This window comes from Muscardinus avellanarius (genome assembly GCF_963383645.1).
Source record: "Muscardinus avellanarius genome assembly, chromosome: 4".
Classification (NCBI taxonomy): Eukaryota; Metazoa; Chordata; class Mammalia; order Rodentia; family Gliridae; genus Muscardinus; species Muscardinus avellanarius.
The window spans coordinates 146,916,583-146,941,396 of record NC_137789.1 but is presented as its reverse complement, the minus strand read 5'-3'; the positions used below and the strand labels follow the sequence as shown (position 1 = coordinate 146,941,396).

Genomic DNA, 24,814 nt, shown 5'->3' with positions numbered 1-24,814 from the left:
AACATCTTTATTTAGATCTTGACCCTAATAGAAACATTTGCTTCCCTCCCCACTACCTCCCCTTCTGAACCACATTATGATGTGAAACTAAAATGCACCAGTAAAAGTATACATGAAACAAAATTTTTAAAACTACATAAAATGACAGCTTTGGGATTCATTTAACATATTGTGTTGAAAGAGTAGGCATCCTTTCCCATTTTTTCAAGAGTATCTATTAGGAATTATTTTTATATTTATTTATTTATTTATTTATTTATTTATTTATTTATTTATTTATTTTTGGTGGTACTGGGGTCCCTGGAAATCCTTCTACCTCTGGCTACACTCCCAGACCTATTTTTATATTTTTATTTGGAAACAGGGTCTCCTAAGCCAGTGTGGCTAGCTTTGAACCTGCGCGATCTTCCTGTCTCCACCTCCCAAGCGCAGGGATTACAAGTGTGTGCCACCACACCCGGCTAGGAATGAAATTTTTAATACCAATGGAGATATTCATGATTTTTCTTTTTCAACCTATTTAAAAGTGAAATTTATGAACATATTTCAATATAACTCTCATTGGATTTTGGTTATATATCCAATTAAGGTTTGTACTCTTTTCTTACTATGTATTACAGTATTCATTTGATATTATTTAGGATCTTATCTTTATAATTACTAAGAGTTATTTATTTTTAATCACATATTTCTATAATTTTCTGTTTGGAGGCTGACTATATTGGGCTTAAGTGGTAAAACTTCTTGCTTTACAAAACAAATCTTGAAATTTTCCATATTTACTCTCTAAAAAATTTTGCAAAGCTCTGGGACTATCTTGCTATTAAAGGTTTGCTAAACTTAGTCTGTAATATCATCTAGGCCTGGTGCTTCCTCCACTTTATCCAAGGAAATTGCCCTACATAAACTTCATCTCCGCTGGCTTAAAATTTGAAATATTATTTTAAGGAAGTCATCCATTTCTTCTAAATTTTCAAATTTATTTACATATGTATACAAAATAGCCCTTTGTTGTGTGTGTGTGGTAATGGGGATAGAATCCAGGAACATTCTACCTCAACTACACCCCAGCCCTAGTTTTTTATTCTTTATTTTGAAAATAGGGTATCACTAAGTAGCTGAGGCTGTCCAAGAACCACAATCCTCCTGCCTCAGCCTCCCAAGTACTGGGATTACAATCATGTACCACCACACCCGGCCAAAGTAGCCCTTTTAAAAATATCCTTGCTTACAGTATCATTCCCCCTTGTGACAAACCTTATTGATTATTCTTCTTTCTTGATTTAATGAGCTTGTCTATTTTTTCAAAAGAGATTCATAATTTACTAAATTTATCTGCTGTTTTTCTGTTCTTACATCATTAACCACAAACTTTATTTTTATTCCCTTCATGGTAGTTTTGCATATTTAGTTATCCTTTTTTAGCTTTTTAAGCTTAGGATGTGTGTATTTTCATTCACCAAGCAATATCTTAACTACTTTAACCATATGCAATATTCTTAAATGTTTTATCTCATTATCTTTCAGAAATTCTATATTTGCTTATATTTCTCTTTTCACCAAATAGAAAGGTTTATTTAAAATTGTGGTGTGTATTTTCAATGGCTTTTTTTTTTTTTTTTTTGCAGGTCTGGGGATAGAACCCAGGGGCATTCTACCTCCAAGCAACACCCCCAGCCCTATTTGTAACAGGGTCTCACTAAGTTGCAGAGGGCCTGAGTAGCTGAGGCTGTCCTGAGACAGCCTCAGTCTGAGATCCTCCAGTCTCTACCTCCCAAATGCTGGGATTACAAGTGTACGCCACCACGCCCGGCTTGTCTTCATTTTCTGAAAGATGATGTTTTCTTTGCATCTTGATATTTCACCAATTTTTGTGTTTTCCATAACATTCCCTATAATCAAGCTGTATTTTCAATATATATCCTTCATGTCAACCCCACACAGGATGTTGTTGGGGGTTCTCATTATCTCCTCTTTTTTTTTTTGGGGGGGGGCAGGTCTGGGGATGGAACCCAGGGGCATTTGACCTCCAAGCTACACCCCCTGCCCAATTTTTTATTCTTTATTTTGAAACAGGGTCTCACTAAGTTGCAGAAAGCCTCACTAAGTAGCTGAGGCTGTCTGCCAACCGTGATCCTCTGGTCTCAGCCTACCAAATGCTGGGATTACAAGTGTGCGCCACCACGCCCGGCATCTCCTCTTATTTTTGTCCTGTTGTGTATTGACAACAATGCTTGCCTGCTTAGTAGTGACAGTTAAGATAGTTCTCTTCATCACCTGTAGTTCGTTTTATACAGGTGTTTGCTGGGTTATACATACAGTATCTTTATATACATGTATCTTTACAGCGAACTATGGCTTTTAATAGTATAATGTGTACTTGTCTCATACAAAGCTGTAGTGGCCTGAACATCACTTTCTCACCATCAGGATCAAAACTCTACTCTCATAATATTTTCCTAATAAGACAGTCCCTGTCTCCATTCCTTCATTTATATTCTTTCTGAATCAATATGCCCTCGGTGTCTCCGGTCTACACAGCACAGAGTTGGGTTTTTCTTGGTCAATCAATTTGAGGATGTTTTCTTTTAACGAGCAAGTCCATTCCATTCACATGTACTGGTATTATGAATCCCAATTCTGTCACATAATTTTATGATAATCATTTGTGTAGTCATTTTTGTTTGTTTTTTCCACTAGGGGTCTTCTTTGTTTTAGGAAATCGTGTGTCTTTATTCTAGTGGTTTCTTTTGTACTTATACTGTGTCGTGCCCTCAATTCTTCCTCTTACGTGACTATCTAGTTCATCCGTCTCGATCCTCAGTCCATGAGAAACAACAGCAATCAGTATTTACCATAGTTCAAAGGGTCCTTTGTGTTATCAAGTCCTGTTACAAATAACTTGTAGAAGAAAGGATAGAAGTGAAAACTACTTTATACTACTCCAGTAAGAAATGAAATACAGAAAAACTCTTTCATATCAAATAACCATTGGGGCCTAGACATGGTAAAAGAAAAAATACTGTTTTCTCATCACATTTTTTTTAGTTTGAAAAATTAATTTAGCATATCATTTTCTGAAGATTGAGTCTGAGATTTAACGTAAATGATCAATTTCACGAGCATAGGCTTTAGAGTGTTAGTATCTATCTCTTTGTATTTTTCTTAGCTTTCTAACAACTACAAAAAATCTCTCAATTTCTTCTCTTTGCCATTATGAGCAAAAAATTTAAAAAATTCTAAATTACAAAATGTAATCAAAAGAAACTGAAGGAAGGCTACCGTGATAGTAAGTCTTCTTTTATGCTTTCTTCAAAGGTTATAAAGTACTTTGGGCACTGCAATAAGAAAATAGAAAGATGCTTTTTTTTATAGCAGGGGCATCTTTCTAAGCAATCTCTTATCTTCCGGTTCATTTAATTTTCTTAGTATAGTTTGGGGTAACTGATAAGTAACATTATTTCCTAGGAAGATTAAACAGCAAAATGCTTCAGAATATAGAGAAAATAACTCTATGATCCCATGGTGTGTCTTACATTTATAAAAGGGTCTTCAACCCCTCTGTTTATTACAGACAAATTAGTTTACATTTTCTAAATGAGTAAATGCTCTAAATAAGTAAATATTCTCTTTGTTATTTGGAAAACTTCCAAGAATGAATGAAATAACAGTCATCACAAATAGATCTGCTCAGAAAAAAAAAGCTAAAAAAATTAAAATGGGGTATACTAGATCCTTCTGGGACAGCAACAGTGTAATGATAGCCTTGGGATCCTACTTGTTACGTACACTTCAGTAACATTTTTCTTTTGCTTTCCTTTTTTCCCTTCTCCCATTCTTGCATTCTTTTGACTTGAAAAGAGCCTATAACTTGTGTGTACTAGTCATCTGCCCATATTCCCACTTTAGTTTTAGTTCTAGCTCCGAAATTAAACACATGAAATGTTCTCCATTAGTCTTCTACCTGAAGGGTCCCCATGCAGCTTTTCACTGAATGAAGCTCTTCTCTAGGATGGGGTTGGCAAAGTACGATCCGCAAATCCAGCCCACCAACTGTGTTTGTAAATAGAATTTTATTGGGAACACACCAAGTGCTATGTGCATTATGTCTTTATCACTTTGGATCTCACCAAGATGTATAATTACAATGTACCAATAAAAGTATAAAATATTTCATTGAAACATGGCTATATTCATTCAAATATGTCTTTTACATGGCTGACTGTATTCAGTTTCAGTGGCAGAACTGAATCATGACAGTGGAATCAATATACTGAGAAGGCTACAAGGCCCAAATTATTTACTATTTAAATTTTTATTTTAAAAACATGTGAGACTATAATGCACCAATAAAAGTATATTAAGAAAAGGTCTATATAACTGTATCCTAGTGTATTTATCAGGTAAGGGCCCATTTATTCATTATTTACCAAATTTACATAGCTTTACTTAGGTTTTCAACAGACTCGCCACCTGAAGTACAGTTTGGCAAGATATAAACCCTTGGCCCACACTTTTATTCCTTGAGTTTCTTGAAAAAAATGGTTCCATGGTTGTCTTGATTTGTTTATTGCTTTTGAAGAATTTGATGCTAGTCTAAATCTCTTGCTCTTATAAAATATTTCATCTCTCCTAGAAGATCCTAAAAGTTTTTCTTCTTTATCTCTTAAAATACAATAGCTTTATCAGGTTATGTCTCAAAATTGCTACTGAATACAAATTTTACCAAGTCGCAAACCCAAATGCTCATGAATAGGAAAATGAAAATGAGCAAATGAATTATGGTATAGTCACACAATGAATGAAATACAGCAATGCACAGGAGTTAACTGCAGCAAGAATGGCCTGGATGAAAAGATGCAGGGGAGTATGTCACATTTTTCAAATTTGCTAGTGTTCCCTTTGTAGTTCAGGATGTGGTCTATTTTGGAGAAGGTTCTATGAGCAACTGAGAAAAACGTGAACTCTGCTGTGTTAGGTAGACTACTCTGTATGTGTCTAGTAGGTCCATTTAGCCTATGGTGTCTAAAGCACCTTTATTGTCCTTTTGTCTAGAGATCGGTCCAACTATAAGAAGACACAGAGAAAACACATAAGCACATGGAGAATGAACACCACACTGCTGAGCAAGAAATGGGTCATAGAAAAAGAGGTGCGATTAAGAAATTCCTAGAAACAAATGAAAATGGAGACCCAATAATCAAATCTTCTGGAATGCCGTAAAGGCAGTATTAAGAAGGAAATTCACAGCACTGAGTGCCCACATAAGAACAGGAAATCAGAACATAACCTAATGACATACCTCAAAGTCCTTGAAAAACAGGAACTGTCTAACCTCAAAACCAATTTAAAAAAAACCAGAAAATTATTAAAATCAGAGTAGAAATAAATGAAGTAGAAAATAAAAGAATACATAAAGTTAACAAAACCAAAACCTGGTTCTTCAAAAAAATAAACAAGATAGATAAGCCACTAGCTGACCTACCCAAAAAAAGATCAATCCAGATTACTAAAGTAAGGCATGAAAAAGCAAATATTACCACTGAGAGCATAGACATCCAGAGGATTATCAGAAGCTTTGAAAAACTATACTCCAGCCGGGCGTGGCGGTGCACGCTTGTAATCCCCGCGCTTGGGAGGCTGAGACAGGAGGATCGCACAGGTTTGAAACCAGCCTCAGCTACTTAGTGAGGCTTTCAGCAGCTTAGTGAGACCCTGTTTCCAAATAAAATATAAAATAGGTCTGGGAGTGTAGCCCAGAGGTAGAAGGCCCCTGGGTTTCATCCCCAGTACCACCAAAAAAAAAGAAAAGAAAAAACTATACTCCAACAAAATGAAAAATCTGGAAGAAATTGACAAATTTCTAGATAAATACAACTTTCCTAAACTGCATAAAAAAGATATAGAAAATCTAAACTGATCAATAGCAACCAAAGAGCAATAAAGAGCCTACCATCAACCAAAAACAAGCCCAGGACCAAATGGTTTCCCAAGTGAATTTTACAAATTCAAATTCACTTTATAGAAGAGCTAATCCCAAAACTTTTAAATCTATTTCTTGAAATAGAAAGAAACAGCACTCTTCCAAATACATTCTATAAAGCCAACAACACATTAATACCAAAATCAAATAGAGACGGCTCAAGGAAAAAAAAAAAACTATAGGCCTGTATCAATGATGAAATTAAGATGCAAAACTGCCAAACAGAATACTAGCAACACACATTTTTTTAAACCATGTCAAGAAAATCATACGCTAAGACTAAGTAAGGTTCATTCCAGGAATGCAAGGCTGGTTTAACATATGAAAAACAATCCATGTAATTCATCAAATAAAATTAAAGACAAAAATGACTTCAATAGAAATCACTGAGAAAGCATTTGACAAAATCCAACACCCATTTATGCTAAAAGCACTGCAGAGAATTGGAATAGAAGAAACATACTTCAACACCATAAAAGCAATACACATTAGCCCCACAGCCAACATCACATTAGAAAAAGAAAAACTGCAAGAATTCCCCTTAAAAACAGGAACAAGCCGGGCATGGTAGCGCACGCTTGTAATCCCCGCGCTTGGGAGGTGGAGACAGGAGGATCGCGCAGGTTCGAAGCCAGCCATCCGTGCTGGCTTAGGAGACCCTGTTTCCAAATAAAAATATAAAATAGGTCTGGGAGTGTAGCCCAGAGGTAAAAGGGCTTCCAGGAATCCCAGTACCACCAAAAAACAAACAAACAAACAAACAAAAAAACCAGGAACAAGTCAAGGATGTCTATTATCGCCACTTCTTTTCAAGACAGTACTTGAGACTTTGAGACTCTAGCCAGAGTAAATAGGGCAACAAAAAGAAATCAAAAAATTACAAATAGAAAAAGAAGAACTAAAACTATTCCAATTTGCAGATGACATGATACTAAGAAGACCCAACAAACTCAACCAAAAGGCTTAGAGAACTGATCAACAATTCAGCAAAGAGTCTGGATCCAAAATCAATCTTAAAAAATCAGAAGCTGTCCTTGTATACCAACCATAAATCCACTGAAAAAGAAATCCAGAAAACATTCTCACTCAGGATATACCACAAAAAATAAAATACTTAGAAATAAACTTAACCAAGGAGGAACAAAGAAAATTATAAGCCGGGCATGGTAACACATGCTCATAACCCCAGCATTTCAGAGGCTGAGACAGGAGGATCACAGTTCGTGGACAGCCTCAGCTACTTAGTGAGGCCCTTTGCAACTCAGTGAGACTCTGCTTCAAAATAAAGAACAAAAAATAGGACTGGGGGTGTAACTCGGAGGTAGAACACCCCTGGGTTCCATCCCCAGTACTGCAAAGAAAAAAAAATGATAAAACATTGAAAAAAGAAATCAAAGAAGACCTTAGGAGATGGAAAGATTTTCCATATTCTTGGATAGGCAGAATAAATATCATCAAAATGGCCATTCTTCCAAAAGTGAGAAATGGAGTCAACACAACACCCTTTAAATTACCAAGGTCATGCCTCATTGACATAGAAAAGTCAGTCCTTAAATTCATTTGGAACAACAAGAACAACAACAAAAAAATCCAGAACGGCCAAAGTAGTTCTCAGCAACAAGAACCAAGCACGAGGCATCACAATACCTGACTAAAACTATACTACAAAGCCAAAGTAATAAAAACAGCATGGTATTGGCACAAAAACCGACAAATAAACCAGTGGAGAAGAATAGAAAACTCAGTAACAAATCCGCATACTTAGAGACAATTGATTTTTTTTTATGTAGGGACCAAAAAATACACTGGAAAAAAGATGGATGTTTCAACAAATGGTGTGGGCAAAATTGGTTAACTATATGCATAAAAATGGAAATAAAGCCAACTTTCTTACCCTGTACAAGAGTCAATTCAACCTGGATCAAAGACTTGGAGATCAGACCAGAGACCTTGCAGCTCCTTGAAGAGGCATAGGTCCAATACTTCAACAGATTGGCACAGGTAAAATCCTCCTCAACAAGACCCCAAAGGCACAAGAAATTAAAAGGTAGATCAATACATGGGATTGCATTAAACTGAAGAGCTTCTGTACAGCAAAGGAAACTATCAAGAACCTAACAGCTGAAAGAATAGAAGACTTTTGCCAACTATTCCTCTGATAGAGGACTAATATATAGAATATTCAGAGAACACAAGAAACTCGGCACTAAGAAAACAAACCAATCAAAAAATGAACAAGTAGCCGTACGTGGTGGCTCATGCTTGTAATCCCCGCGCTTGGGAGGCTGAGACAGGAGGATTACATAGGTTCAAAGCCAGCCTCAACTACTTAGTGAGGCTCTCAGCAACGTAGTGAGACCCTGTTTCCAAATAAAGTATAAAATAGGTCTGGGAGTATAGCCTGGAGGTAGAAAGCCTCTAGGTTCCAGCCCCAGAATCACCCAAAAAAAAATAATAAATAATAAAACTAAATTTTAAAAAATGAACAAGTGAACTAAGTAGACACTTCACAAAAGAAGAAATTCAAATTGGCCAATAAATGTATGAAAAAATGTTCAACATCATTAACAATTAGAGAGATGCAAATCAAAACTACCCTGAGATTTCGCTCTACTCCAACTAGAATGGCAATCATTCAAAACACAAACAACAACAAATGCTGGTGAGGATGTGGAAAAGTGGGAACTCTAAAACATTGTTGGTGGGATTGCAAACTAGTGCAACCACTTTGGAAAATAGTATAGAGAATCCTCAGAAGAAGAAGAACAAATCTACCAGCATATGATCCAGCAATACCACTTCTGGGTATCTACCCAAAAGAATGGAAACCAAACTACCAAAGTAATGCATGCATATCCATATCCATAGTAATAGCCACACAATTCACAATTGTGAAACTATGGAACCAGCCAAGATATCCATCAACAGATCACTGGGTTATAAAACTGTGGATTAAGTACACAATGGAATTTTACTCAGCCATAAAGAAGAATAAAATTTTGTCATTTGTGGAAAAAATGGATTAATTGGAGAACATTATGCTAAGTAAAATTAATCAGTCACAAAAAGCAAAATATCAGATGCTCTCCCTAATATTCAGAAGCTAGGGAGAAAACAGATCATAGGAGGAACTCAAGAAGAAGGGAAAACCATAGATAAGAAAATAAAGTGACTTAACTGATGGTGATGGGAGAAAGAGGAAAATTCCCTAAGGAACATTCACAAACATATCAACGTCAATCACTAAGCCAAACATGAGAAAGAAGAGAAGAAATGGGGTGGGAATTCGGGAAGGGCTAAATGATTGATGTATGCATGTATGCCTCTACCATCTTGTACTCTGTTAAGCTGTATGACTATAATGCACGAATTAAAAAAGAGGGCCTGGATAAATCTTGTCAATACCATGATAAATTAGATCAAAAAAGCATCAAGAAATGGTATAAAATATGATTTGCTTTTTATAAAATCAATAACAAGTAAACAAAACAAATGATTGTTTCTTTACATAACTCCCTATCAAATATACTTTTATTGTGTTTTGCTAGTAAGACATGATCGATTGCTTCTGTGTTAACAACATAATAACCAAATAGAGTTGAGATGGAATAAACGTACAAAATTTAAAGAATATCCAACACGTTTTTTAGAAAAGAATAAGTAAGAAAACGAGTGCTATTTGTAAAATGTTAAAATAGGTAATACTCTTGATAAATGTTAAGAAAATACATCAATTTTGAATGTTAAAATAAAATATAAATGGTGCTAAAATTTAAAAAAATCAATACTAAGAGTAGTAGAAATGGACTTAAGGGCCTACCTCTGAGCTATTGCAAAAGATTTATATTTCTGCTGACATTTTTCTCAATATTTTATATAGAGAGTCCTTTCACAAGACACTTCTCCTTCCCAGCTTCCGGGAAAAGTATATATGAAGGTATATTTGGTAAAAAGTTGTACTTGAATCTCTAGAGCCAATAGTAGCTGTATTAGCTAGGGTACTCAAAGGAAAAAGATAATATGCTCAAAACAGACAATCTTACAGAGCTACAAAAAAAGATATTCATAATGGTGTGGCCAGGCAATATCTTGGGACTGTCACAGCAGAGAGCCTTTACCACTTCTTGGCATTAAAAGGCAAAAGGAGAGAATGACTTTCAGAATTCATAGAGTCAGTGATAGGAGAAATACAACCTGACAGTTCAGCCTCAGTGGAGCACTCCACCCAACCCAAGATGGCGCGGGAGGAGGGAGCTGGAGGAAGAGACACCGCAGCCCCGCTCAGCTCCACACGCGGCTCTTCCGCCCAGCACCTGCGATGGCCAATCTCAACTGGGAGCCAGGGTAGAAAAGGGTGCAGAATGGGTCCAGAAAGATGAAGGATGACTGCCAAGCAAAAGACTACGAATCAACACTAGACAGTGTCTATGTGTGATACACAATGAAAATAACTCTATTAGTATACCTCGAAAACATCAAAAAATGTACAGATTCACTTTTAAGGAATATGTGCTGAAAACCCTATTCATTCATCCAAAAATAATTATCACGCATTTGATATACAACATTTTACCAGAAAGTATACATGCAAAGAGGTATACTACATAATTCCTGTTGTAACGTTAACTTCTTAGAAAAGGAATGAAAGCACAGGAAGAACACCTATGTAAAGTAAAGCGGCATATGTGTTACCTTAGCTTATTTGTGATGCTATCGTAAAATACTACAGACTGGTAATTTAGAAACAACAGAAATTTCTCACAGTTCTAGAGCCTGGGAAGGCCAGGGTCAAGGTACCATCAGGCTTAGTGCCTGATGGGGGCTGCTCTCCCGGCTTCTAGGTGGTACTTTATTTGCTGTGCCCTGTAGAGGAGACAAATGCTGCGTCCTTACGTGGCAGAAGAGACAGGGTGAAAAAGGCTTATGCTAGCTCCTACCTGCCCTTCCAGAAGGCACTAGCCCACTCATGAAGGTGAAAACATCGGACATAATCACGTCCTCAAGGCCCACCTCTCAACTCCACCACAACAGGGACCATGCTTCAACATAGATGTCGGAGGGGACATTTTCACATCATAACATGTAGCATATTCATTTATAAACAAAGATACGGGTATCCAAGGGAAATTGAAATCACTTTCAGAAAATGAAAAGGGCGGTGAACACAGCTGCTGGTTAACAAGACTTCATGTTACACACTTAGAAAGGACACCTCCACTTTGTGACTCAAACAAAGCACTAGCAGGCTTCACTGTGAGCTGATCTCGCTGTCAAGCATTCTCCTGATGTTTCCAACAATTATTTTGCACATGAAGCTTGTTGGTCACTGATGCTCCTAAGCACTTGATAGTCACATATCTATGGTAATCTCATGAAAAAAATTCCCTTCTAATTCTCTATGTGTGTGTTTCACATAAGCTACTTTCCTAAATATTCTGTAGGTAAACATCTACACGATTACATATAAATCAAGCCACAGTGAATGAAACATCTTCAGCTAAAGAATGGATGGGTTGGGGAGGAGATAATCCAAGAGACTCATCAACTAACTTGCCGTTTAATAAAGAAGAAAATCTCAATGATTATGCAGGCAAAGTGAAGCCCAAGCGTTGACTCCGGCCAACAGCTTGTTGGCGACCTCATGTTTCACCGGATCACAGCTGTGCTGACCTGGGTACGTGCCGCCCTGGCCACTCTGGCCCCACTTTCATACAACAACAACAGACTGAGTAGTCCTAACAGAGACCTTATGACCCAGAGGGTCATGTGATATTTTAGAGAAAGCTTTGTTTACCCCAACCTACTACATAGAGTGATAAAAATGTCATTGGTGCTTGAAACAAAACAAAACTGAAATAGTAGAAAACATCGGCCTGTAAATGAAAGGTTGAACAGAGAGTAAAGGTATTGGTTAACTTTATATGTAGCTAAGGATTCACTTGCAAACCTTAAAAGTCCAAACCTACATTTCAAGTATAAGTATGGTTAATCGTCTAGTTATGAATCTTCCCATTTTCTCCAAAGAAAACACATAAAGTACAAGGAAAACAAAGGGGAGACTGGTGCAGTGAAATAAAAAGGATGTATTTATGGAGAAACTAGGAAGGCTTAAAAAAAAACAGATTAGATGTGTGTGCATGTCTGTGCAGGGAGCAAGTGAGACCAAGTGAGCAGCCCAGGGAGCCCCGGCACTGCAGAGCGGAAGGGGAGAAGCCAGGCGTGGGGGGCAGAAGGCGGCAGGTCCCCAAGTCGCATTCCCAGCAAGGGAAGGGGTGGGCCAGTGGGAAGAGCTAGAATTGAAACCAAAGAAAAGAAGGCAAAGTGACTTCAACAAATGTAAACGTGCCCAGAAACATACAAGAACTGATAGAAATTACAAAGCAAAATCTAACTCTTCTGTAATCGAAGGTAATTTTTTAAAAAGTGATTCTGAAGCCGGGCGTGGTGGCGCACGTTTGTAATCCCAGCATTCGGGAGGCTGAGACAGGAGGATCGCGGTTCGTGGACAGCCTCAGCTCCGCAGGCTCTCCGCAACTTAGTGAGACCCTGTTTCAAAATAAAGAATAAAAAATAGGGCAGGGGGTGTAGCTTGGAGGTCGAATGCCCCTGGGTTCCATCCCCAGACCCGCAAAAAAAAAATTGATTGTGAAACACTAATTTGTAACAATAATACTAAAGGAATGGGTAACTGTATGGGGAAAGATGAGCTAAAATTCAAATGAAAAAATCATTAGATAAGCAAATCACTTAATAATATTAAAGGCTATAATTCACAACAAACAGATAATTATCCATAACAGCAATTTCCACAAGCATAAATTCCAAATAATACAAAGAGAAATAGACAGAAATAAACCAACATTTTAAGACTTCAACTTTCATAAAAACATGAAGTGTAAAAAAGCACCAAGAGCCTAAATTTTATAAGCAATTAAGTGAAGATATGTATATGCATATATATATACATATATATATGGATATATTATAGGATTTACTTTTCAGGTACCTATAGAACATTTATGAAAACTGGGCCAGAAGAAAAATCGAAGCAAGTTACAAAAGAATAGGAATAATACCTACAACATTCCTGAACACTCTTAAATATCCAAAAATTAATAAAAAATCAGAAAAAGAACAGCCCTTCTACATAGAAAATTTGTAATTCTTTTACAAATAACTCCTGGGCCCATTCAAACAACTCACGTAACTCAGCCATGCTGGCTTCCTGTCACCGTGAGCTCGCGATCGCAGCAGAAGCACCGTTTCTCCACATCACACTCCAACGCGTGCCCACCACTACAAGTTCTCTTTTGATTACGTCTATGTTCTAGTAAATGGGAACTAAGGTGTCAGCTGAAAGTGATGACCGAGTTACAGTTTGCGGAGAGGAAAAAAATGCATGAATATTTATCCGGAGTTGGAAGAGAAGCCAGGCTAGACCGTAAGACCGACAGAAATCCAGACACCAGTAAGCACCAACTCAAGGTTATATAAACTTAAGCCTGGGAAAGGTAAGAAGCCTATGCAAGAAAGAATGGGAGGAAGCGGGAAAAGTGATGGGGGCCTATGGACTAGAAGCTCTGGAAAGGCCGAAGGACTGTCAGAGTGTGAGGACCAGAAGGAATAAGCTGGCAAGAATCAGTCATCCTTGAAGGGCAAGGTCCAGATGTGGCGATGGGAGCAGTGGGTCAAGGAGGATGGAAACAAGGTCTTTGGGAGAGAGAGCCGTAAATTAAGAGACCCAGTAGTAGAAGTAGTTATGTGGATATTTAGGTCATAAAAATACTTGACTGATATGTACTGAGTTATAGCTAAATCCTCAAAGACATAAAATACAGTGGCCTGAGAAGCAAAAGGTGAGGCCAGGAAGGCCAGGCAGAAGTCTGCGGGGTCTGACCACATGAGATTCCGTGTCGGGTGATTTAGAGGAGGAAGGATTGAGAACAGAGTAGGACTGTAACAAAACACAGGGAGGAGGCACATCCCGCCTCCATCCTCTGGACTGAGGATCTGGAAAGGAAAGTCACTTGAAAGGCCTGCAGGGGAGCTGTGAAGGCGAGTCTTCCTCCAAGCACACGCATCCCCTACTGTTAATGGTGGTCTGCAATTAAGACTTGTCGTGAAAAGACTACCCAATAACTGTAAATAGTTGTACAAACACACACCCAGAACAATACAGTTCCTTACACTGGTTAGAGGCAGAAATAGAGTATGTTCTTGAATGTAAATAGCAACCATGGTGTATGTATTTGTCGAAAATTTTAAAATAATAAAAAGATTACCACAGCTTGAAAATGTCATAAAAATGCAAAAAAAAAATCAAGTATCAGAAAAACAAAAAGGGTAAGCTGTGGTACAGAAAGTCACATGTAGACTGTCCTAGTCGCCTTCGCACACACAAAGATAATCTCTTAAAAGCCAATAGATGACCCTTGGGAAGCTCACCGCGAAGGAGGAATGCATACAAAAAGATACAGGAGTAAGATTAGCAGTGGAACGCTAGCAAATTAAAAATCCTGAAGTCATGGCAGGCACAGTAAAAATGCAAGGAAATAGCACCATCTGTTGGAAATTCTCAAATTTAAAAATATTTCAACTCTTGGGAAATACGAACAGTATGTAACACTTTCCTTCATTTGGCTAATGGGATGTACTTACATATTAAAGGACAAAATCTTAACACAATTAAAAGGACTATATTAAAAGCCATCAATTAATAGCTTAAAATTTGATCTCAAAGAATTCACCATGTTGACTAAATCGATATGAAGCTTTTATTAAAAATAAGAATATTCTCAACCAAGAAAGAAATTACATTTTTAAAGGGACTCACAGATATGGTATTCCTGTATGCTGCTTGTATAACCATATATTGCAGAATATCCAAATATTACGATCATGACAACATCTCTACTGTCCAACTCCATAATATGTGCCGAGTGTCCCTCTACAGCATACTGCTGGCCGTGTCCGAGCACAGTGGGAGTTTTGGTACTCCACGACTGACTGTGTATGTTAAACACCCACAATTCATCTGTGACATTGCCATCAATTGTTTCAATCCTGCCTCCGTACATAAAGATGTTTTCCTGTAAGTCAGAATAGATATATTAATAGACAAAACAGTTAACTCTTAGAAATACACACCAGTCTAAAATAAAGGCTATGTTTAAACGTTACATTTTAGTAACCCTCACAACACTCACAAGGCAAAGTTCTTATCTGTCAAAAGTCAAATAGAGAATACATAAATAATGATAATATTTTTACCTACAAAAGATGGGCATAGCTGTGCTTTCATAAAGTTATTTTAAGGCATTTTTAAATGGCTGCAATGGGAGAAGAAGAGATGGCCCAGGGGTAGATCACTTCCCTAGGATGTGAATGGTTGCAATGTATAGTCATTTAACTGTGTTTTAATTATCCTATACAAAGAAAACACTGAACTAAGGACAACTCAGTGAGCTCATCAGAAACTTAAATTTTAAAGATGCAGTAATTCTATAACTAAAAATAATTTACCTCTCCCATTCAACAGAAAAGTAACAGACTAAGCTGCTCATTAACATTGCTCATAGGCAGTCTTCTTCATACTGAGTAACCTGAATCTCCAGTTATTGTATTTAACTTTATCATCTATTTGTACTGCTTTGTGCTATTCTCAGTTATTCAGTGTTTAAATCAAACCCTGTTCACCAAAAGATAGACTACATTTGTGCATCACGTAAAACATATTTTCTTTTTTTAAAATTTTTTATTGGTGCATTAGATTCATACATCATATTGGTAAAATACATTTTCATTACCATTTCGCAGACTGTAGACAAATATTCATACCTTCAGTTCATCTTTGGTAAATTTTTGGTTATAAATTATACAAATTATTTTAAATCATCATAAATTATGTAAATCACTATTTCCACAAACTAGGAATAAATGGAAAGAAACCTTTCAACCTGACAAAGGCATCTAAGGAAACTGTACAGGAAAAATTATATTTAAAATACTGATAATAAATATATATTAAAATACTGATAATAAATACTGAATATACTGGATGCTTTAAGTTCAGAAATAAGGATGCCCACATCTGCCACTTCTAGTCAATATTTCACTGGAGGGTCTAGCAGGGCAAACAGGCAAAAGCTATTAAGGACATCCAGATCGGCACTGGAATTGAAGAATAAAATTTCTATTCATAGTTGACATGTTCTTATGTATAAAAAAAAACTCTCAGCTATGAAAACAGCTAATGCATAAGTTCAGCTACATTACAAGATATGAGATCAAGGTACAAAATTAAATTGTATTTCTATACATTTGCAGTGAGTGATCCAAAAATAAAACAAGAAAATCTATTTCATTGACAACAGTGTCAAAAAGAACAAATACTTAGGAATAAATTTAACAAAAAGAGTTTAAGACTTTAAAATTTACAAAATATTGCTGAAAATTCTTAAAAGTAAAGATATTTGATGTTTAGGGGTCAAAAGCCTCCATCTTAAGATGACGATACTCTTTAAATCCACCTACATATTCCAACACAACTCCTCTCAGAATCCCGGCCGGCTTCTTTGTAGAAATTGACTAATTGATTCTAAAATTCATATAAAATTGCAAGAGATGTAGAAGATCAGAAAATTCTATAAAAGGAGAAAAAAAAATCAGAGGATCCACATTTCTTGAAAACTTCCTACTAAACAAAAGTAGTCAAGACAGAGTCGTGCTGGCATAATTAGTAGAACTGAGAGTTCAGAAATAAACTGATACATCCATCAGCTGCCTGATCTTTCTGATGAGAGTACCAAGACCATTAAAAGGGGAAAGAAGAGACTCCTCAACAAATGCTCTGGGGACTAAACGCCACATGCAAAAGAATGGAGCTGGACCCAACTGTACACCATACACAAGATTAAGCTTAAGAGCCGAAACTATAACACTCACAAAAGAATACAAATAAAGAAAATCTGTATGACTTGGAATTTAGCAAGGGGTTGTTTGATATGACAGCAAAATCACAAGTAGCAGCTATGAAAAATAAAGATAAATTAGACTCATAAAAAAACGTATGCACTCAAAAGAAACAAGAAAATAAAAAACTGCCCACAAAGTGGGAGAAAATATTTGTAACCATATATTTGATAAGGACTTTTATCCAGAACATACCAAAACTCTTACAAACAATAAAGATAATCTAATTTTAAAACAGGTAATTTCCTTAAAAACAATATACAATTGAATACATACAAACAAAAACCACAATGAGATACTACTCCAGACCACCTGGAGGCTTTAATTAAAAATATAGATATTATCAAATCTTGGAAGAAGGTATAGAAATGGGTACCTTCATACGTGGATAGCGGGAGTATAAAATAGTACAGCTACTTTGGAAAACTGGTAGATTTTCAAAAGGTTAATGAGTTAACATTTAACCGAGGAATTCTGTGGCTATGCATACACTCCAGAGAAATAAAAACATGTCACATGACAACTTGTACACAAATGATCATTGAGAGAGCGTTGTTACTCATGAGACAAAAGGTGGAAGTAACATAGCATATCTGTAGAATGGTCTATTGCTCAATCACAAAAAGGAAAGAAACAGTGAGATATATGTAAATAAATGTGTGCTACAACAGGGTTAAACCTTGAAAATATCATGCTAAGTCAAATATGCCAATTGTAAGTCACATAGGCTATGATCTAATTCATGTAATATGTCCAGTATAGAGTTAAAAATCTGGAGAGACTGAAAATAAATTTGTGATTGTTTAAGGTCGGGGAGGTTGAAGAGGTATGAAGACAGCTAAAGGGAGTAAGTTTACTTTTTCAAGTGATGAAAATATTCTAAATCGATTACACAACACTGCTGAGACCTTACACAAATCTGTAAGAAAAGGTCGCACAACTCTGAACACTCTAAAACCACCGGAATTATACAATTTTTTTTTTCTGGTACTGGGGATGGAACCCAGGGACATTCTACCTACAAGCTATACCCCCAGCGCTATATTTTATTGTTTATTATTTTATTTTATTTTTTGTGGTACTGGGGGTGGAACCCAGAGGCTTTCTACCTCCAGGCTATATACCCCAGACCTATTTTATATTTTATTTGGAAACAGGGTCTCACTAAGTTGCTGAGAGCCTCACTAAGTAGCTGAGGCTGGCTTCGAACCTGCGCGATCCTCCTGTCTCGGCCTCCCAAGCGCAGGGATTACAAGTATGCGCCACCACGCCTGGCTTTATTCTTTTTTTTTTTTTTTTTTTTTTTTTTGTTCCGGTGGTACTGGGGTTCCTGGAAGCCCTTCTACCTCCGGGCTACACTCCCAGACCTATTTTATATTTTTGAAACAGGGTCTCTTACGCCAGCACGGCTGGCTTCGAACCTGTGCGATCCTCTTGTCTCCACCTCCCAAGCGCGGGGATTACAAGCGTGCGCCACCACGCCTGGCTTTATTCTTTATTTTTAAACAAGGTCTCACTGAGTTGCGAAGGGCCTCACTAAATAGCTGAGGCTGTCCAGGAACTGTGATCCTCCTGTCTCAGCCTCCCAAATGCAGGGATTACAAGCGTGCGCCACCAACCTCGGCCATATAAGTATTAAGAGACTTTGAATAGCTATAAAAACAATCTTGGATAAACAAAAGCAAGCTGGAAATCACACACGTTAGAACTTACTACAAAGCTAAAGTAACCAAAGCAGTGTGGCACCAGAGAGAAGACAAACACAAGGCAGAGACTAACGCTATCCTGGAATATCTTCTCTTCCCCGCCAAAGTATACTCTTGGGGCGGGGAGGACTGACCAAAATGTAAAAAGCAGGAGCCATACCTGATATAAGGCAAGAGAGTGTCCATATCTCTGGAGAGGTCCCCTGGATAGAGTTCCCACATTCCATATACTGCTTTCTAAATTATAACTAAAAGCAAGAAAAGAAAAAAATCATAAGCTAGAATTCACTTTCAGTCTCTTTAGCTTGCATATACTTTTCTTCATTTGTACCCATTTCTTATTATATTCAAAATAAATTAAACTAAAACACTCATCCTTTCACGCGCCCTATTAAGAAATGTGTACTCTAAACTGGAATTGAATCACCTGGATGTATAATATCCATGAACTTGGGAAGTCCTAGAATTTGTCTGATTGCCTTTAATAACTTCAATTAATTGGTTGGCATAAAACGTAGTGAGCTCTTCTATATTTAAAAAAAAAAAAAATTTAGCCGGGCGCGGTGGCGCACACTTGTAATCCACGAGCTTGGGAGGCGGAGGCAGAAGGATCGCTCAGGTTCAAAGCCAGCCTCGCTGGCTTAAGAGACCCTGTTTCCAAATAAAAATTTAAAAAAAAATAGGTGTCTGGGAGTATAGCCAGGAGGTAGAAGAGTTTCAAGAAACCCCAGTACCACCAAAAAAAAAAAAAAAAAAAAAAGAAAGAAAGAAAGAAAGAAAGAAAGAAAGAAAGAAAGAAAGAAAGAAATTTAAAGCCAACTTTTCAGCCAGGTGAGGTGGCACAAGACTATAATCCCAGTACTTGGGAGGCTAAGACAGGAAGACTGCAGCTTGGATACTAGCTTTAGAAATTCAGCAAGACTCTTCAGCAACCTAGCATGACCCTGTTTTAAAACAAAAAATAAAATTAAAAATGGCTAGGAGTGTAGCTCAGAGATAGAATGCCCCTTGTTTCAATCTCAATCCCCACTAACACACACACACACACACACACACACACACACACACAGCCAACTTCTATGCACAAATATAGCTTATTTACTGATAATTTTTTAATTATGCAAAAAACTCAATAGCATAGAAGTTCCTATAAAAAAATAAGCTACTCTTGGGTTATGGGACACAAAAGGAAAATTAGCATTTTTATACTGGTATATTACATACAAAAATTAAAATTCAAGCGGACGCGGTGGTGCATGCTTGTCATCCCCGCACTTGGGAGGCGGAAACAGGAGAATCGTGCAGGCTTAAGAGACCCTGTTTCCAAATAAAAATATTAAAAATAGGTCTGAGAATGTAGCCCGGAGGTAGAAGGGTTTCCAGGAACCCCAGTACCACCAAAAAAAAAAAAAAAAAAAATTAAAATTCTAGATGCTTAGCTTAGAATTCCAGGTGAGTTATCACTGAACCCTACATTCTTTATTTTATTTATAGAACTTGAACCCAGACATTGAACCCAGAAGCACCGTATCACTGAGCTACATCCCCAGCCCTTTTCTGTTATTTTATTTTGACGCAAGATCTCACTAAGTTGCCCAGGCTAGTCTTGAACTTGTGATCATCCTGCCTCAGCCTCATAAGTTGCTGGGCTTGCGGGCATGTGCCACTACAAGGGACTATACTCAAATCTTAATTTGCCAAAACACAGAAGAGGAAGCACCCAGGCCAGAAACAGATCACTGCTTTCAGAAGCTCACTCTCAGCTATTAACATCTCACTTCTCTTTCTGCCCCTAACTCATCAGGAAAAGCCAGAAATTTCCCCTCTGCAGAAAAGGTAAGGATGAACCAAATGATTTTCAGTCTTGTTTCACTTAGTTCCTTCTTTGGAGTTGTCAGATGTATGCGTATGATACGAATGACAAGAGGGGGTCAGTCAGAACAGAACCTGCAGGACTCACACACTCATCCACCTCCTGCCAGGCACCTGCAGTCACCCTGCTGCTCCCCAGCAACGGAACACAAAGCAGGGCTCGCAAACGGTACCTAATTGGGGCTTTGCAGACCACACTGGTTTTGCAGTCTTCCTCTTTTGTTTTTGTTAGCTTGCTTGTTTTACACCTCATTGAAAATGAAAGAGAAAAAAATAACTTCTTAGCTCCCAGACCCTGGGCCCAACTCTGCAGTTGGCTGACCTCTGCTATAAATGAGCTATTCATAGTGTTCTTTGTGCAGTAGATCTCACAACACTCCAGGAGCCCTCCTGCCTCTATATCACCATCTTTTGGCCTTACTAGATCACTGCCATCAATATACACAAAATCAAAACATAAAAAATTAAAATTTCTCTTGAGCTCACATCTCCAAGCTACAGCTTGATTTCTGTACTCCCCCCCACCTTGTGGTAATATGCTTTGAACCCAGGAGTACTCTGTCTCTGGGCTCTACTCCCAGCCTTTTTTATTTTTTGTTTATGAAACGGGGTCTCACTAAGTTGCTGAGGCTGCTGTCAAACCTAAAATCATCCTGTCTCAGCTTCCCACATTCCCACATACTGAGATTACAGATGTGTGCCAACAATGCCCAGCTGCCCCATTTCTTTATTGTCCTCATTCTACCTATCTTCCTCTGTGACTCTGATCAGGCTTTTAACCTCACCACTCCAGAAAAACTGTTTTTGTTAAGTTCATCCTCCTCACACTACACCCATGGCCACCTTTCTGACCTCTTTTTTTTTTTTTTTTTTTTTTTACCCTGGTTAATCCTCAGCATTTGGTACTTGCGGCCACCCCCTGCTCCTCCGATGTCTCTTCCTTGCCTTGAACACACTGCGGTCTCTTGGTTTTCGATCTGACTGATCGCCTCTTTGGTCCTTTGCTGGTGTCTCCCCTCCCCCCAAATGCCTAGAAATGTGGTGCCATGGATCAGCTCTCATTACTTCTCTCTCTGAAACTCATTCACTTGACAACCTCATTCTAATTCAATCCCTGTTTCTACCCTACCCCAAACTCCTACATATTCTCAATGGAGTGGCCACAGTGACTGTTTGAAAGTATGAGTCAAAACATAACTCCCATAACTCCCAAAACATCTGTAACACTTTCCACAGCCTGGCTCCTTCTGACCCCGCTAACTGAACTAACTGATGCCTCTCACAAACGCCATACAAATCACATGCGCCTACTCATTGCTATTCTAATACTTTGAAAGCTCCTATGCTGAGCTTTGGTCTGGCTCCTTCTCGCACCTACAGATCACAGCTGTGCCCACGCCCTGGCGGCCTCTGAGCCTCTGCACCGCTCTCACCTTTCTCGTGAAGCCTGCCTTGACCACCATGTTCAGAACTGTGACTCCCTCCCCGTGACATTCCTGACGTCTAACCTACCTACCACTCATCTAGCGATGCATATATATGTATGTACGCAATTTACCTCATTAAGTATACTTAATTTTTCATCACCAATCTTTTTTTATTAAGGTCACACAGGCAAGGACATGTGTTACAGCTACTGATATATCCCAAGCACCAAGCACACGGAGGTATTCAAAAAAATTGCTATTTTCATGAATGCATGTTAATTGCCATTAATACTAATGTATATATATTCTATAAAAGTCTCTACCTTAAAACATGTGAATGGAGAACTTTTGTATTACTTACTGAATGATTTTATTTTTAAATATAACATCTATACCCCAATTAAATTCTACTCTGGGGCAAAGGGCATTGCTTGGTGGTAGAGTGTACGGGCAGCATATATGAGGCCCTAGGTTTAATTCCCAGCAAAACACACACACACACACACACACACACACACACACACACACACACCCCACATTCTACTCTAGAAGATAAATCAGCTATCACTTCTTTTGGGGGAAGGGAAGGGTGCTGGGGATTGAACCCAAGAGTGTTCTACCTCTGAGCTATACCCCTAGCCCTATTTTTTTTTTTTTTTTTTGAAACAGGGTGTCATTAAGTTGCTGAAGGCCTCACTCAATTGCTGAGGCTGGCATCAAACCTGAGCTCCTCCTGTCTCAGCCTCCCGAATACTGGCATGCACCACCATGCCCAGCTTTATCACTTCTCAAAACTGGTTAAATATCTTTACCTTCATTTGAACTGCATAAAAATAGTCTCTAACCTGTGAAAACAGCAACAAATTTAGTTCTGATATCTTCTAGTTTATATTTATATAATCTTATAAATACGTGTATGTTTGTGTATATATATATATATATATGTGTGTGTGTGTGTGTGTGTGTGTGTTCTTTATATCTACATATAGATATGTATAAATACTGTAACCAAAAGAACCAGGTTTTATACATACAAAAAAGTTAAACTATCTGATTCAAATGGAAAATAAACAAATTTAAGAGACTATCATCTGATATTCATCACATAATTTCAAATATGCTATTCAATTTACAAAGAAAAAGTACTTTTAATATCCCCAAGTTGCCGGGCGTGGTGGCGCACGCTTGTAATCCCCATGCCTGGGAGGTGGAGACAGGAGGATCGCGCAGGTTTGAAGCCAGCTGCTCTGGCTTAAGAGACCCTGTTTCCAAATAAAAATATAAAAAAATAGGTCTGGGAGTGTAGCCCGGAGTTTGTAAAAGGGCTTCCAGGAACACCAGTGCCACAAAAAAAAAAAAAAGATCCCCAAGTTTCCTTGACAAGTTTGCTCTTTGTCTTCAAAACTCAACTTTGGAAATATCACAGTTTTAATTTAAAGTTTAAGTTCTATTTTCATAGGCTTTTCAATTTTTTAAATCATAGGTTAATTTTCTTTTAGCTTTCACATACAAATCTCACTAATTGAGGGCAGGGGCTTCCTTTCATATCATACTTCATTCTAATCTCATCAAATCAATTCTTTATACTATATATTATTCTTCATAAATTATGATTTACAATTTTAATTTTTAAAAAAAAGAATTTTAATTTTTACCTAAATGTTTACCTAAAACTCTCTTCCCTTCTCTCCAGTATTCATTTTATGCTTTAATTTCAGTCATATTCAATCACAGTTTTAAAGCAAGCTCATCCTACACTCAGTAGAATTTTTTTAATCATTAACATTAACAGGGCTAATGTATTCAAGGGGTAAGTTTGCCAGATAAAATGATGGATACTTAGTTAAAACTGAATTTTAAATAAACAACAAATTATTTTTGGTAGAAGCAAGACCCATGCACTATTTAGGACAAAGTAACATACACACATGTGCTACAATACACATGGCCTCTTATACTAAAAGTATATTTGTTGTTTATCTAAAAATTCAAGTGTAACTGGGTGACCTGCATATTTATCTGCTAAAACTGATAATTTAGGTGCATACCATACGGTATACTGTTTAGGGCCAGGTCTGATTGGTTGATGCCCAAATTATACCAATATTGTTACATATTATGAATATCACTTTAAAAACAGCATTGACACTTGCCGGGCGTGGCGGCGCACACTTGTAATCCCCGCGCTTGGGAGGCAGAGACAGGAGGATGGCGCAGGTTCGAAGCCAGCTGCACTGGCTTAGGAGACCCTGTTTCCAAATAAAAATATTTTAAAAAGTAGGTCTGGGAGTGTAGCTCGGAGGTAGAAGGGCTTCCAGAAACCCCGGCACCAAAAAAAAAAAAAAAAAAATTGGCACTCTAATAGTTCTTCTTATTTATTTCCTTCTTTATTCTGTTATTAAATGATTCATAAAATACAATCATCAGCTGAAAAAGCAACCAAATGAAGCTGCCACCCATGGAGTCTCTTATTGTTCAATCATGCAGAAAACACTCTTCAGTGTGCCAACATTAAATGAATGATCTGTTTTATAATGCTGGCAATGTTACCCCAACAAAAGCTTGTGAAATACCTCAGGTAAATTAAAATTTATTTTAAAAAAAACTACACATATTTTATATATGTAATTATACTTCATTGTGAAAAATCAAAACAAATTATACTGGGCTGACTTTATGTGAAGTTAATAATGTTTTCTTACTCAGAATTTACTAAAAACACTCCAGAGAGAAAATAAAATTTCTGTACAAAACAACACTATATGTTCAATGACAAATAATTAGCCATGGACATAATGAGTTCATATAGTCTCATGTAGTAAATAAACAGAATCACAAAAATAACCACTTGTATG

General features: G+C 37.4%; 1 protein-coding gene across 1 annotated transcript in view; it reads right to left on the bottom strand.

Annotated features, from left to right (window-relative positions):
• ATRNL1 (attractin like 1) overlaps positions 1 to 24,814 on the bottom strand; it is a gene marked incomplete at both ends in the record, with an annotated part of 644,309 nt that overhangs the window by 577,728 nt on the left and 41,767 nt on the right. The window contains 2 exons of the mRNA XM_080694289.1: positions 14,817 to 15,072; positions 18,821 to 18,908. Coding sequence (XP_080550415.1) covers positions 14,817 to 15,072; positions 18,821 to 18,908 — 344 coding nt within the window. The remainder of the gene's footprint in view (positions 1 to 14,816; positions 15,073 to 18,820; positions 18,909 to 24,814) is intronic.